At 35.6% G+C, this 16,697-nt stretch overlaps 1 protein-coding gene across 1 annotated transcript in view; it reads left to right on the top strand.

The window, feature by feature from the left end:
• Nucleotides 1-16,407, top strand: part of CDC37L1 (cell division cycle 37 like 1, HSP90 cochaperone) — a 31,440-nt gene extending 15,033 nt beyond the window's left edge. The window contains exons 4-7 of the mRNA XM_062208312.1: nucleotides 4,974-5,089; nucleotides 5,629-5,751; nucleotides 9,693-9,857; nucleotides 14,770-16,407. Of these exons, the coding sequence (XP_062064296.1) occupies nucleotides 4,974-5,089; nucleotides 5,629-5,751; nucleotides 9,693-9,857; nucleotides 14,770-14,871 (506 nt within the window). The 3' untranslated portion in view covers nucleotides 14,872-16,407. The remainder of the gene's footprint in view (nucleotides 1-4,973; nucleotides 5,090-5,628; nucleotides 5,752-9,692; nucleotides 9,858-14,769) is intronic.
• The last annotated feature ends 290 nt before the right edge of the window (nucleotides 16,408-16,697 follow it).

Genomic DNA, 16,697 nt, shown 5'->3' with positions numbered 1-16,697 from the left:
CAGGACAGAGGTAATCAACCCACTACTTAGCTGGATGGTCTCTCCATTGTGTAATGTAGTACGGAGGTTCTGGCATTGATTTCTGCTACTGGCAGATTAGGTATTCATTGGTTATACAGGATTGATATACTGGAAAGTCCTTGATGAGGAAACCCATGCTGTTAAAATGTGCATAATCTCAAGTCTGTATCACCACGTCCTTATAGTTTATGAAACTTGGAGGTATTGCAATCACTGAGGGAAAAGGCTGATTTGACATCCACAGGTGGTTATTAAGTCATTTTGCCCTTGCATGTTGTGACACTCCAGCACCTCATCTTGTAATACTAACCTGATTCTTGGTGTCTTCAAACCCAACCAGACCTGGTAGCCACTCCCAGACTCACAATATGCCTGTTTCTTAGTGGAAGTGCACATTGACTTTTCACTTTGGAAGAAGTATCCTACTTGCCACGGCACATTGGATCCACAGAAAGGTTACTAAGGTACTAGGCCCCCAAAATGTTCATATATTTTATTTCCCACTCTCTGGCATTTATGTGTCTTACCAAGGTATCTGGGGTACTTGGTGCTTCCTGACCACCAAGTTCCATCAGAGTGGACCAACTTGCTGTCATGTGGAATGATGAGATCATTATAATTCCCCTGGACTGAATTATGATACAGACTTGATGAGAGCCCCACGGCAAAATAGTGAAAGCTTGCTGTTGTCTTTAGTGGAAGAAAATGTTTCTGATGTTATGTGTGTATTGTAGTAAAGGAAAAAAAATTGCCAGAATGATGACTGCTTTGAAATAGTCCTTTAAACACATCTGGAGTAACAGCTATAATTAAAGTTTCCAAATGGAGGTTTTCCAAACTTGGATTGCATTCCAGATTCTTGAAGGACATGAGTCTGGTGCATGGGACCTGTGAAGGGCTGTAGGGACATCACACTGGAACTTTTCTGTGGTCTTATATGTACCTATAATCTTCAGAGTTCTGAACTTTCCCTTAGGTTATTGTTGACTATCTGTCTTATGTTATTTTTACCCTTATAATTAGAATTTATCATTTAATGGTAAATCATACAACTATATCATGGAATATTTTGAAGAATTGAAATCTGATCCCCCCTCCCACATTGGTATTTGATATTTTAGTTGATTCACATTTCATAAATACAAAATTTTAATTCAGACATAGGGGCTGTTTTACATTTCACAAACCAGTTTTATTTAAAATTACATGCATCTCTTTTTTAAAAAAAGATTTATTTATTTATTTGAAAGGCAGAGTTACAGAGAGGCAATGGCAGAGGCAGAGGGAGAGAGAGATCTTCCATCTGCTGGTTCACTCCCCAAATGGCCACAACAGCCGGAACTGGGCCAATCCAAAGCCAGGCACTAGGAGTTTCTTCCCAGTCTCCCATGTGGTCCAGGGGCCCAAGAACTTAGGCCATCTTCTGTTGCTTTCCCATGCCTTAGCAGAAAGCTGGAGCAGCCGGGTCTCAAACCGGTGCCCATATGGGATGCTGGCGCTGTAGGCAGCAGCTTTACCTGCTACACCACAGTGCCAGCCCCAGTTATATGCATTTTTCATATCACTGTCTTTGGTCATCAGAGCTGTTACTTTAAAGAGCACATCATCTTCACTTCCAGCCAAATTTAGCTGTGATTCAGTATTTTTTTAATTTGTGCAGGATGTTGTCATTGGAAATTTTACCAAAAGTTGTAAACATTTGCACAAAGACTGTGATGAAATTTTCTGCATTTGTATTGAAGATGACTATTTCAAACCTCTTCATTGTAATCACGTATATTGCTTTTAAAAACATAGCTATATCTGACTTTGGAAAACATTTAATATAAAGTACTCTTGACTAGAATATGAAGTGAAATGAAGAGAAAATTGTATGTATAGTACAATTTTTAATTTTACTTCTTTAAAAGTCATTAAAAAATAAGCCTGGAAGGAAATACATTGATATATTAATAATTGCTTCTTATGATAGAATTACAAATTATTTTTATTTTCTGAACTTTTAATATTCTTTACCATGAATATAGCTTACAATATGAAAAAAAATTTAAAGGATTTACCAAGAATTCAAGGATGACTTAGAAAATTTATTATTCTGACTCACTACAGTAACAAAGTGTAGTAGTGTAACTAAAGGACTTTGTGACCAGTTTGATGCAAGAGAAAAGGAAATGTCAGAGGAATTTCTGCAATGCTTGGTAGAGTAACAAAAGTCTTGGATTCATTACAGGAAGGTAGAAAGAGAAGGATGGATTTTGTTTAGATAAAATGAGTGGATGTTTAGGCATGTAAGTAGAAATAGTTGTGTGGTGGTAGATTGAAAATACAAGAGATCTAGGGCTCAGGAAATATAAGAAAGATGGTCATAAGTCTTTCCTCAAGGAATTCAAATCCTAATTTGGAGATTGTTAACACATAGAAAATCAAAATAGTATAATTTGAAGTGTTAAGTGTATCATTCTATAAGTGTAATGCATAGAGAAAAGTGAAATGCATAAGGACATGTAGGGAACCATTTTAGGAATCAGGTGAAGTACTGAGAGTTGGTGAATAGATTATTTACATGTTTACCAGAGAAATGCATATGTCAAAGCACATAATTAAAATATTTTAATTTAATTAATATTTTAATGTTGTCGGATTGGATGGTTAATTTAAATGATTGAATTATCCTTAACTGAAGGGTTAGCTTAGTAAATATTTGTGCACTGAATGAGTTCACTATTGTGTTCATGTCTTCCATTTATCAGGTATTTACTATCGGGCACTGTTCTAAGTGCCTTATATTAATTACTATCACTTTAATTATCATGAAAACCCTGTAGTTACTTACTATTTATAGTTGAAGAAATGGAAGCATATAAAGGAATTTTTCCAGGGTGGTGAATGGTGGCACCAGTATTCAAACTCAGGTAGTTTAGCTCTAGAGTTTGTTTTCTTAGCATCATGCTAGATTGTTATTACTCTTCAATTTATAATTTTGTTTATAAATTCCAAAATAACATGAATAATGTGTTAATTTGTCTCAGCTATTAAAAATATGTACTTAACAATACTGTAACACATAATGACACCCTTACTTGTGGCCCATACAAGTGTCACTAACTCTTTCATGTTATCCTTTCTGCAAAAGAAGCCAAAATGAATAGGACTTGGGTAATTCAGTGAGTCACGATGCTGCCATGGAAAAACAGCAGAAGCAATGCTCTATGGATGGTATAGAGCTGAAAATATCACCTTTTCAGAAATGTAAGAAATCTAAGGCAAAACTGCTTTATAGGATTTACTCTGTAGTTTCAGGTATTAAAAAAATAAGGATTATGCTTTAGATCTGACCCCTAAGAGTCATTAGACTCTTTGTACTTTGTGAAGTCATTTTAAGTAGATTCTATAATCATTCTATTCTCAGATTCTTAAATGACCTAATCCTTATCTCCAAAGTATTAGGGAAATAACTATAAATCTCTCATAAAAATCTTTATTTGAGAAAAGGCTAAATCTTCCTTTTTTTTTTTTTTAAAGTGAGGAAATGTTAATCTATTTAGTTTCAACAGACTCCTATGTGTTGCTAACTGTATGTCCTTGGTAAGACATTTGTCTTGGTTTTGTTCTTGTATTCTATCTGAAATTTAATATTACAGGAGTTCATTTTGGATCTAGAGCAGAGGTTTACTAGTGAGCTAATGAGACAACCCTGTGAAAGTACTGTGATGATTTAGTCACATTCAGACTTCTTTGGATTAATCTAAAGAAACTATTAAAGCTGCTAACAGTGTTATGTTGAATTTACCCAACTATAAAACTGACTGGACAAAGTTAAAATTTCAGCACTTTGCTGGTTCCATGATAATTTGCTTGTATTTGTTCAAATTTCTTGATAATTTAGATAAAGATGCAGATACACCTTAAGTAATATTTGGATTTATTTAACTTCTTAAAACAAGGTGGCAGCCATTTTCATATATGCTTAACTTATTTGTTTATATATTCATTTATTTGAAAGGTACACAGAGGAACAGAGAAAGATCTCCCATCTGCTGGTTCAACAACTCCCTATCTCCCAGTGCCCACAACAGTTAGAGCTGGAACAGACCAAAACCAGGGTCAGGAACTCAATCCAGGTCATCCACGTGGGTGGCATAGACTCTGTATTTGAGCCATCACCTGCTGCCTCCCAGTTTGTACATTAATAGGAAGCTGAAATGGAGAGTAGAGCTGGGACTTGAGCCCAGGCACTCCTATATGGCATGTGGGCAACCCTGTATGATGTTTTAAGCACTGTACAAAATGCCCAGCCCCTGATTAGCTAATTTTTAAAAGAGCTTGTATATCTGAACAGACAACTTGAGTAAATGGAAAACATGATTAAAATAAAGTATATTTAATGTTATACTAACTTGGAAAACCAATATCGAATTGATTTTCCACATTGTCAGCATTTTACCATATTATCTTAGACATTTTTTTTAATAAATTAGAGGTAATGGATTTTTCCTGAAGTCTTATTAAGTTTTTAAATTTGCTTGGTGTAGTTTATTGAGAAGTTGCACTCTTTGCCATTGTTCTAATAGAAAAAAAAGTACTGTCTGAGTAAATAATATTGAGTCTCTTAAAATCAGCTGTGCTCACTTAAAATAACCAGGATGACCAGCTATCTCAGTTTGCTTGGAACTGCAGACGTTCACCATATGCAAGGTTTTTTACTTTAAATTCATCACTTTTCTTTAGCCTGACTGTCTGAAATAAAATTTTTTGTGAATTTTGAAAGCTTTTTCCAATTTACAGGACATTCCTTTAAAGAGTATTATCCCTCGTCATTTGCTCTTTTTACTATATTGTACTGCTCTGGAAATATGAATTATTTTTAAAGAAAATCATTTTAAAGTAACAGTGCTTCCCTTATAGGAAGAAAGACAATATTTTATAGCCATGGTATAATTCTTTTTTTACAGGTATGTTGAGTCGTTGGGATGATAGTCAGAGATTTTTGTCTGACCACCCATACCTTGTATGTGAAGAAACTGCTAAGTATCTTATTTTATGGTGTTTTCATCTAGAAGCTGAGCAGGTATTGTATGAACCTTGAGTTTCTGGAAACTTTAGTGGAATTCTGATTTTTTAACTTTATTTTTTTAAATATATATTATTTACTTTAAGTGAGAGTAGGAAGATCATGGAATGGATTTACAGTGGAATTATAATTTTTGGTTTTATTATTGAGTTCAGTGTGGAAATTTCTAGTTTTTCAGTTAGCATATGGAAACTCTTCCAATGTACTTTCTCTGCCATTTCTCAATCTCCCTTATTCCCATATCTTGTAATCCTTTTCCGTTTTTAACTAATTAGAAAGTTTGTTTTACAAATCCAACAGTAACAACAGTGTTAAATCAAGCTAATAGTATGGTTCTCCTTTAATTACTCTCATTCACAGATAAATAATCAAAACAAAAACTTCTAAGAAATACTCTTTATGTGTCTATATAGGATTTGATTTAGAACTAAAGATAGTAAGTCAAACTCACTCTAAAAATTTGAAGTTTGAATCAGTTTACCAATTAAATATATCTCTGGAGGTATTTCTTATAACTTTCATCTATTTATTTTCAGAAAGGGGCTCTAATGGAACAAATAGCACATCAAGCTGTTGTAATGCAGTTTATTATGGAAATGGCCAAAAACTGTAATGTGGATCCAAGAGGGTGTTTTCGTTTATTTTTCCAGAAAGCCAAAGTAAGTAGTTATTTAGTGTTACTAGATGGGAAGGTTAGCTCTTAAACTGAGACCTCTTTTGTAATACATATCCTAAAAAGCTATCTACCAGGATGCCACAGGTTAAATTTTGTAGATTTTCTGTTGAAAAGACCATTTGTACTATTGCTAATTTAATTGAGACTTTAGGGAGCATTATAAGAGGTTGTGCTGGAGCATGTTTGCAACATTGAAAACTTCAAATGAATGTATATGTTCAGGAAACTTGGAATGTTTCCATCTTTTCTTCAGTTAGTATTGAGTGCCTACAAATGCAAAGCACAGCTCAGATACTGAGGATATGGTATTGAGCAAAAAAGATAACAGAATGTTTGATGAATAGAATTCACAGTTTAATGAGAAATCAGGGGCTAGCATTGTGGTATAGCAGGTAAAATATAAACCTATAAAATGTATTATTTATTTTTAAGTCTTTTTATTTATTTGAAAGAGTTAAACAGTGAGAGGAGAGAGAGAGGTCATCCATAGGCTGGTTCACTCCTCAGATGGCCATAGCAGCCAGGTCTGGGCAGACTGAAGCCAGAAGCTTCATCTAGATCTCCCACATGGGTGGCAGGGGCCCAAACACTTGGGCCATCTTCTGCTGCTTTTTCCAGGTCTTTAGCAGGGAGCTAGATCAGAAGTGGAACAGCCAGGACACCAACTGGTGCCCATAAGGGATGCCAGCTTCACAGGTGGTGGCCTTACCTACTACACAATAATGCTGGCCCCTATTTTAAAAAGATGTATTTATTTATTTTGAAAAACAGAGCTATACAGAGCGAGCCCCTGCATGTGATATCTTATATTTGGTAGTTCACTCCCCAAATGTCTGCAATAGCCAGGTCTTTGCCAGGATGAAGCTAGGAGCCCAGAACTTCATCCAAGTCTCCTGTGTGGGCAGCAGGGGCCCAGGCAATTTGCCTGTCTTCCACTGCTTTCCATTGCACATTGGCAGGGAGCTGGATCAGAAGCAAAGCACCTGGGACTTAAACTGGTGTTTCAGTATGGGATATCCACATCGTGAGTGGCAGCTTACCACTGCATCATACCAGCCCCTTAAACAATATATTAATGATGGCATGTAAGAAACCATAAAGTCTGAGGTAACTGCTACCCTAGAGCAGTTATTACACATGTGCACTAGGTGCCATAATGTTTATAGTAAAAAATGTTTATAGGTGCCGTAATGTTTATAGGAAAAAGCCTGAGAACAATTCACATGTCCATCAACAGTAAAGTGAATAATTGAGGTATATTCACTTGGTAAAATGTTAACCAGCATCAGCATGGATAAAGAGTGTATAAAACAATCCACTGAGTGATACATCTAGTATCATTTAAAAAATTTTGGATCTATTTTATAAGGTTCATATTTTAAAATATTTTTTATTTTTTTATAACAGGCAGAACTTAACAGTATATTGTTGAGGGATACATATGCAAGCCTTAGAGGCAAAAGAATAATTAAGACAAAAGTCTGATGGTAACCTCAAAGGGGAGAGGGAATGCTCTTGGGACCTGGTTTCTAAGGTATTGGTAGTGATCTGTTTTCTAGTTTTTGTGGGTATATAGTAGAGTTTTTGCCAAATAAAATATACATATATGGACATTTGGCCTAATGATAAGATAACAGGACACCCACAGCACACATTGGAATACCTGAGTTCACAGCCGTGGGAGGCAGTGGTGATGGCTCAGATAGTTGGGGTTCTGCCACCCACATGGGGGACTTGGATTATGTTCCCTGCTCCTGGCTGCAGTACCCTACCTCAGCTGTTGCAGACATTTTGGAAATGAACTTAGCAGATGAAAGATCTGTTTCCCTCTGCCTTTCAGATAAGTAAATAAAAGTTTTAAAACCAACCAAAAAAACTATACATACTCATTTTACATGCACTTTTAGACATGAAAAACATTTTAACATGTACAATTGTAAGCTAAAGGGAAATATACCTAAAGTTTAACTTAAGTTATACTTAAGTGATAGAGTTATAAATGATTTCCATTTTTTATGTACTACAATGAACATTTCTTTTTACAGATGAAGAAAAATAATTAAAATTTTAAACCAAAAAAAAAAAAAAAGTAGTTGGTAGCAGTTCTACCTTAAATGCCATAAATTCTTCTGAAGTGCAACTTAAACAGGAAATTTTCCTGAAACATAATAAAGTTTTAATGAACAAATTATTGAGTTGGGTGTTTTATCTAGGTTTAGGGTGACTAATCTAAAGTTTTACTTGACCCATAGGAGCAATAAAACTTACACTTAATTTTTTGAAAGACAGAGTTCCCATCTGCTGGTTCACTCCCTAAAATATTCACAAAAGTCAGGACTGGGCCTGGCCAGAGTCAGGAGACAGAAACACTGTCTAAGTCCCCAACATGGGTGACAGGAGCCCAATTACTTGAGCCATCACTGTTGTCTTCCATGGCCTTAATTAGTAGAAAATTGGAGTCAGGAGCTGGACTGGGAGTTGAACCCAAGCATTCCAGTATTGGACACGAGTATCCTAACTGGCATCTTAACCACTAGGCTAAATGCCCCTCTCCTCCATAATTTTTTTCATCTTACATTGATGGATATGTTTAAATTGATGTTTAGTAAATAAAAATGTTCAAACTGTATTCTTTGAAATTTACTTAAAACTGAAAAACATTGAAGACTTCAATTGTAACATTGTGTTCTTAGTAATAGTTTTTTTTTTTAATTAAGTAATAATATCATTGGTGGGGTGCTTACTTTGTGCTAGGTACTATTCTGAGCACTTAACATGGATTAGCTCATTAACTTATTAATATTTTATGAAGATTGCTATTCCCATGGTATAGGTGAGAAAATTGGCGTAAAGAAATTCAGCAGGTGGTCCATACTTCACTTAATAAAATGAAGTCACTCGAATCATTGTAGACCTAAATCTCTAGGCCTTTGGCATACAGCAGGGTAGCAGGGTCAGCAATTGTGTGCTTGGTTTTCAGAAAGATCACTTTGAGGTAAAAGGCTAACATTCCATATGTTCATACAAGTACCATATATTGACTGAAATGAGATGTTAAAGTGCAGTTAAGGCAGTTATTCCTCAATTCATGAAAAGATTGGATAGCGGCACAAAACATTACTTGCATTATTTGTATAGATATTGAGGGTAATAACTAATTCATAGGTTTTATCCTGGTTATACAACTTGAACTCCATTTGACACAATCTCCTCTACTACTTATACTTAAAGCCTATATTCTGTTAGCATAGGATATGCCCTCTGTCATTTCTTTTGTATGTAGAAGAAACATTCATAAACTGGCTGCTGCTAATAGGGAGTTTTCTATCAAGAATCTTGGCCATATTTTAGATAATTAGATGTCTTAAGAGTTCTCCCTGTTGAACATAAGACATCATACTTTTTTCTTTATGAGTTGAAAAGAAAATACTTGCTCAGCTACAACACTTAGGATAGTCCCAAAGTGAAGTTGAATGTTGAGTTTTCTTTGGTTTTTTGTAACTTTGACAAATAGAGAATACAGAGCCAACTACAGGTAATAGTGCCTCATTAATTGATGGGGAATTAACAGGTTTTAAGAACATTTGTTTGTTGTTTGGCAATGGGCAAAGGGTAGAGTTTAAATGAGAATTTGTTAGATCCTGTCGAGGATCCAGATAAGCCTACTTTTCTTTGATTAATAATTGTATATGAATGTGTTGGAAGGAGTTGTATTGTTTTGCTGAAGTAAAAAGAAATGGAAAAAAATCATTAATGTTTTTATAAAACAAATAGTTTTCACAAATCTGATAGAGATCATGGTGACTATCATTAGACTATTCACCTTGTCTTCCTCTACTTCATACCTGTTAGATGCTTTGTAGAATTTACTGTGTGAACTGTAAATCTTGAAAAACACATTTTTAGTTTTTTTGTGTTTTCTAGGCAGAAGAAGAAGGATATTTTGAAGCATTCAAAAATGAACTTGAAGCTTTCAAGTCAAGAGTCAGACTTTATTCTCAATCACAAAATTTTCAACCTATGACAGTTCAGAATCATGTTCCTCATTCTGGTGTTGGATCTATAGGTTTATTAGAATACTTACCACAGGTAAGCTGGAAAAATAGATGCTTATTTTATAAGCCTATTAGTTCACATAATTTTCATTCTTTTGGATTACTCTTTTTTCTTAAATAATATATATGTTACCATTTCAAATATTCTTGCCTCAGAATATAACCCATAGGCTCATTTCATGCCTTTTTTTTTTTTTTTTTTTTTTTTTTTTGACAGGCAGAGTGGATAGTGAGAGAGAGAGAGACAGAGAGAAAGGTCTTCCTTTTTGCCATTAGTTCACCCTCCAATGGCTGCTGCGGCTGGCGCATCTTGCAGATCTGAAGCCAGGAGCCAGGTGCTTCTCCTGGTCTCCCATGTGGGTGCAGGGCCCAAGGACTTGGGCCATCCTCCACTGCCTTCCTGGGCCACAGCAGAGAGCTGGCCTGGAAGAGGGGCAACCGGGATAGAATCCGGCGCCCCAACCGGGACTAGAACCCGGTGTGCCGGCGCCGCAAGGCGGAGGATTAGCCTGTTAAGCCACGGCGCCAGCCTTCATGCCATGTTTTGGCATGGAGACTCCTGGACCTTTTAAGTATATGGAGACGTACCATATTCTGTCTTCTTTTAATAAAGAGAAGATGACTTGTACCTAAACATCCTTAAGGGAAGAGTTACCTCTTAATACCTCAATCCTTAACTCCTCAAGATAGCTTTTACAACATTATGAATTTTTCAGGATGAAATGAAACAGCTTGAAAGCATACATGCAAGTGGTAACCAACATGATCTGTTGTGTCAGTTTATTTGTATTATTTCATTAAATGTTGTATACTTTTAGTGCATATTAATGTAATTGTTAATGTTGTGTTTGTAATATTGGCCAGTTGAGCAGATTTGAAATCTGCTATTAGATCAAGATTAAAAAATGTCACCCTGTCATCAGCATAAAAGAATTTACATCAAAAATAAAAGTGGATCCAACCACAGGTCTATCTCATACTACTTAGAATTACAATTTTATTATTACATAGTTCCTGCCCATTTTTACTTTAATAATAGTTTTCAAAAATAGAGCCCTGTCACCTCTCATTTTCAAGTTCCAAGATTTTAAGATAAGCTTAAGCTGGTTTACTCTGTTGCCTATATTGTGACAAGGAAAATGTCATTGAGAAGACAATGTAGGGAGCGTCCTGTATTTACTTTTAAACTTCATGAAGTGGAAGAAAGTGAGATTTCTAATATCTTGACTTTATATCACTGTAATTTTACCATTCCAGTTCCATGTATTGTATGTCCCTTAAGGAAAGCAATTGGTCATATTCAGCTCAGTTATTCTGAAGTGTGGAAATAACCCATGAAGTTTTGATCTTTAAATAATCAGTAATACTCCCCCTTAGTTAGACATGTAGGGGATATACCCTCTACAAATTTCCTACAAATGATCTCTTAATGTAATTTAAATACAGTGGTGATTTTCTCTTCAGTTCCTGAGAAATAGCCCACAGGGAAGTAGTGTTTCCAAGGGGATTTTATGACAATTACTGTCAATATGTAAACCTGTCAAAAGTCACATAATTCAAACAGAGGAAAAGATGACTTTTGAAGGATGTCATTGATTCTAAATGTAAGAGGGGAAAAAGATACACATTAAATATCATGAGTGGCATATATTTCCAAGAAGTTGCCTCTGAGAGAAGTTCTTGTTAAACATTTCAGATAGCAACTGACATCAAATGCTAGGTTCCCTTACAATCATAGAAGGGGCTGGAATTACACAGGTAGGACACTTGATTTGTCAGGGTTGTTCAAATAATAAATAATAAATAAATCTTGGCCAACAGACCATTTCTTCCTAATGTGAGAATTCCTAATGTGAGAATTTGAGCATTATGGTATAGTCTTTCTGGGGGAATAAGCTACATGTGCGAAAGGGTACCAGCTAGTTGAGGGAAACAGGGTAAAGTGAGAGACCACTTGAGGGATCAAGTCATCTAATGTAAAAGATGTTTGAAAGACAAATTTACCATAATAATAACATCCCATTCATCTGTTAGTTTATAGGTTACAAGATACTTTGACATATTTCATCATTTAATCTGGTCAAAAATCCTGTGATTTGTTTTCATGGATGAGTAAACTGACATTTAAATTTAAATTTACTTGAGTTTTAGTTTGGCTAAGATTCTCCAGAACTCATCCACCCATATCTTAAGAACTTTAAGACACTATCATGGAGAAACTTCTTAAGAAACACAAACAGTCAATATACCTAACCAACTCATTAAAATTCCTCTGGTTGTCCCTATAGTCTCATCTAATAAATCATGTAGTAGGTGATAGAGCTGATAACTTAATCCTGAATATCTGTCCTACTTTACTGCTCATTCACCTACACCATCAGCTCTTTGTTGAATCATAATAAGAGTACTTCAAAAGGTTTCTGGAAAAATAGATTTGAAGGTAAGTTTTGTGGTGCAAAAAATGGAAATCCATGCATAGTTTTTTCATTATATGCATTTTTTTAAAAGATTTATTTATTTATTTGAATGGCAGAGCTACAGAGAGGCGGGGGACATGGACTTCCATCTGTGGTACACTTCCCATGGGCCGCAATAGTTGGAACTGGGCCAATCCGAAACCAGGAGCCTGGAGTTTCTTCCTGTTTCCCCTGAGGTGCAAGGGCCCAAGGACTTGGACCATCTTCTACTGCTTTCCCAGGCTATAGCAGAGAGCTGGATCAGAAGTAGAGCAGCCGGGACTCGAACCAGTGCCCATATGGGATGCTGGCACTGCAGGCGGCAGCTTTACCCACTATAGCACTGTGCTGGCCCCCATTATATGCATTTTTCATGATCTTTTTGAACACTTCTTGTACTACGCATTATAGGACAAGACATTCAGATTGCTTGCTCTTGGGAAGAACATGTCACTGGAACAAGAAATGTTTTGAAAATATTATTAGATGAGATTATAGAGCAATCAGTAGAATGTAAATGTAGGTTAGAATTCTTTGTTTTTCTTTTTTTGAATAAATATTTATTTTTATGAAAGGCAGAGTTAGAGGAAGAGGCAGGAAGAGAATCTCCTCAGCCAACTCTAAGACTCAGCATTCCATCATTGAAAATTGTAGCCCAGTCCTGATAGAGTAATTGTGATCTCTGTTGGAAAAGCCTTTGGAATTTGGCCTAGATTATCAGAAAAGGTCTTAACACTATATTGGAGAACAAAATAACATAACAGGAGTATCTGTTATTTTTTAAAGGCTTTCATCTGGGTAGCACTTTAACTTTTAGTTTTCTTTTTATAACTGACAGCAATTATCCTTAGTTTTGTAAGAACTAAACCAGGGCATATTGGATATAGATATGAATAACAGCTACTTTAGGTTAATCTTGTAAACTAGCTTTTAATTTTATTAAGTTGTGATAAATTTTTTTCTCTTTGACAATTACAGTACTGAATAGAGGCAGGATTAGAACTGTGGTCCATTGTGTCTGTCCCAGACCTCAGTTGGTTATTTGGATCACTTTTTCCTAAAGATGTGCTTGGGAATAATGCACATTCTAGCTAGCTTTTTGGCTTTTACAATCATCAAACTGCAAATATTACACTTTGTTAGGAAGATCTTTCAAAAGTTCTGCCTCCCTGTAGCATGGAGAGGTTTAAGACATCTATCCCATTTGGGCTGTTTTCCTCATTAAATAAACAAATGAAACTAGGTGATAACAGTAGTAACAATTTAAGTAACTGGCAGATATTCACAACAACTGCGTCAGCACAATTGAATTCTTAGGGAAGAATTTCCTAAACCCTAGGTCTTAAGGACTTATGTCATTCATGGTGCTTTAACAAATAACGAGTTTTAGTTTTGCATTTATTTAATAATGTTCTAGTCCTAGAAATGGGCACATAGAACATTTATAAGTCCTACTTCTGTTTTAAAAATAAGTGAAGCCTAAACTGTTCTTTTATTCTCAGCTTCTAAAATTTGGGTCTGAGTACCTCCCAGAAGATTAAGGATTTCTGGGGCCATCACTGTGGTGTAGCGGGTAAAGTCATTGCCTGCAGTGCTGGCATCCCATATGAGCACCAGTTCAGGTCCCAGCTGCTCTACTTCCAATACAGCTCTCTGCTATGGCCTGGTAGGGCAGTGGAGGATGGCCCAAGTGCTTGGGCCCCTGCACCCACCTTGGAGATCCAGAGGAGGTTCCTGGCTCCGGATCAGCCCAGCTCTGGCTATTGCGGCCATCTGGGGAGTGACCCGGTGGATGGAGCACCTCTCTCTGTCTCTCTGTCTCTGTCTGTCTGTCTCTCTCTCTCTGGCTCCTGGCTCCTGGCTCCTGGCTTCGGATCAGCCCAGCTCTGGCTATTGCAGCCATCTGGGGAGTGACCTGGTAGATGGAGCACCTCTCTCTGTCTGTCTCTGTCTCTGTCTCTCTCTCTCTCTCTCTCCCCTCTCTCCTCTCTATAGCTCTGCCTTTCAAATAAATAAATAAACCTTTAAAAAGAAAAAGATTAAGGATTTCTCACTCGTTTATTTTACTCAGTAAATGAATTTATTTCTTTACTCAGACCTTTTGCATTTTTAGTATTTACTGTGTAATTAGTAATTTTAAAAATACATTACTGGCTTAAAACCATTTGTCATCTAAATTATTAATAGCTATGTAAATGTAAACACATTTGAGATATAGCCTTGCATGATTAAGTAACTAAAATTAGTTTTGTTAAAGGAGACAAAAACATGAAGTTCATTACAATTGTGTTTCACATATCATTGGCTTAAGTAACTACATTCTACTTTTCGTTTGTTTATTTTCTTGGGTTTCAGCCCATCTGAGTCAACACCATTTTCTTCCTACCCTGCTACACTGCAGAGAAGTAGAGAATATGGATGTAGCTGCATATACTGTCATAAAACTGGTTATCTTAATGTTCTTTTTTCCTTTGTTTCTCCTCACCCCAGAATCCAGATTATCTTCAGTATTCTATCAATACAACTCTCTGCAGTTTAAACTCAGTGGTACATAAAGAAGATGATGAGCCCAAAATGATGGACACTGTATAATTTGGTTAAGACTGCTGAGGCCAAGTGCTATTTTGTTACAAGAAAGGAAGAACTTGGCTATTTTCTTGACACTTTTATGGGTGCTGCACTTTATTTTTGTTTGGTTTTTGATGAGAGGGAAAATAAGAGTACTGAAACGTTTTGTAACTTTTTTTTCTAACGTGCTGCTAGGTTTTTTGTTTTGTTTTGTTTTGTGTTTGAAGAGAGGAGTGGTACCATATGTTGCAGGAAGTCAAACTGGACTTTTTCTTTTGGCTACTAAATTTGTCTTTAATCTTAATTGTTCTCAATTTTGGAATCAGAGTATGAAAATCTGCACAAATGCAATGTTTACAAGAACTGGTTGATTCTAGGAGGCATCTGCTACAGTCTTTTTTTATACAGATATGTACATGTCCTACTCTATAAGATTGATTAAAGATAAAAATGTACTTGTATCCTACTGCTAATTTAGCTGTCAAAGATCTGGTGTTTCGTCATATTAAAAGCAATAAATCAGTAGTTGGTAATCTGCTTTACTAAATAAGATGGGTGATACAAATTTTTAAAGTCTTTCCTTTTAAAATAATATTTGTATTTTCGGCACCATCAGTTAAATCCTTGACTATGATATAAATTTGATATAATGACATTACATTTACCCCCAAAGTATTCTCAAAACTGTATTTTACCATGTTGACTTTTTAATATTAAGAATTACAGGGGTATAAAAAATGATGAACTAATGAGAGGGGTTTTTGTGTTTTGTCTTTTTTAAATAACAACTTTAAGCTCACTCTTAATTTCTTTGCTTGACATAGTCTGGGATCTCTCAGGGAACAAGTTTAAAAAAATACTAATGGCCTGTAAGAACAAATAAGAAAAATACCTGGTTTTTAAAATTTTGGTTATTGTTTCACTCTGATGTAACATTTTGAAAAAGGACTCTTCTAAAAGGCAAGAGAAATCTTGTAGAGCTAACTGCTTTGAGTTGCCAGCTACTTATTTCTAAGAATTTGGTAATCCTGATTGGTAATGATGGCTTTTACTACATTTGTTATTCCTCTCCTTAGCTCAGTTACCATAGAATGCTTCTGAGCTTTACTACTTTCTATATAATTCACTTTAAATATGCCAGGATATTTGATGATTTATTTTATTTAGAAAATAGATGACAGTGCTAATCATGCTATCCTTATTATTTGAGGATTAATCTTCCAACTTATAAGAACATGAGCTTTGATTATAGTCTTTGGCTCAGGACCCGATCAGAGTAGTAGTAAATTTTTGTAGTACGGCTAACTGGGATTGGGAATATATGTCTCAATTTGAGAAACCAAATATGCTAAGGGACCCATATGATGATCGATCTGGAACCTTGGCCTCATTTGTACCTTGTTTTAACTGAGTTGATCAGGCATTTAGTACCCATACAAATGGACTGGAATTATTGAATCATACTCTGTAACATCACAATCTTCCTGGTTTTCAGAATAAAAGTCTTTTTGTGCTTTTGATATAAATATATACTCTATAATAAAATGTTTGACTAATTTATATGGTAGTATTCATCAGCCTGTAATTTTTACTAATTAGCTAATCATAGAAAATTCTCTTCCCTCCCCTTGCCCATTCCCTACCCCCTTTTTCTATCTGAACAAGCCCCTATTTTTCCCTTTCTACCAAATTGAGAGAATGGATACAAAAGCAGAATCCCCAGATGCAGAGAGATGTTTCTTGAATCATTATTTTCTCTCCTTCAACTTCACCTTTCCCAAGCCTTGCCTGTAAGTATCCGCATTCATTTTGCCTTCTTTAGAGTTAGAAATGTTACTGACTGAAGACTG

The sequence above is a fragment of the Lepus europaeus genome, chromosome 12 (genome assembly GCF_033115175.1).
Source record: "Lepus europaeus isolate LE1 chromosome 12, mLepTim1.pri, whole genome shotgun sequence".
In the NCBI taxonomy this organism is placed as follows: Eukaryota; Metazoa; Chordata; class Mammalia; order Lagomorpha; family Leporidae; genus Lepus; species Lepus europaeus.
This window is presented reverse-complemented; position numbering and strand designations above follow the sequence as displayed.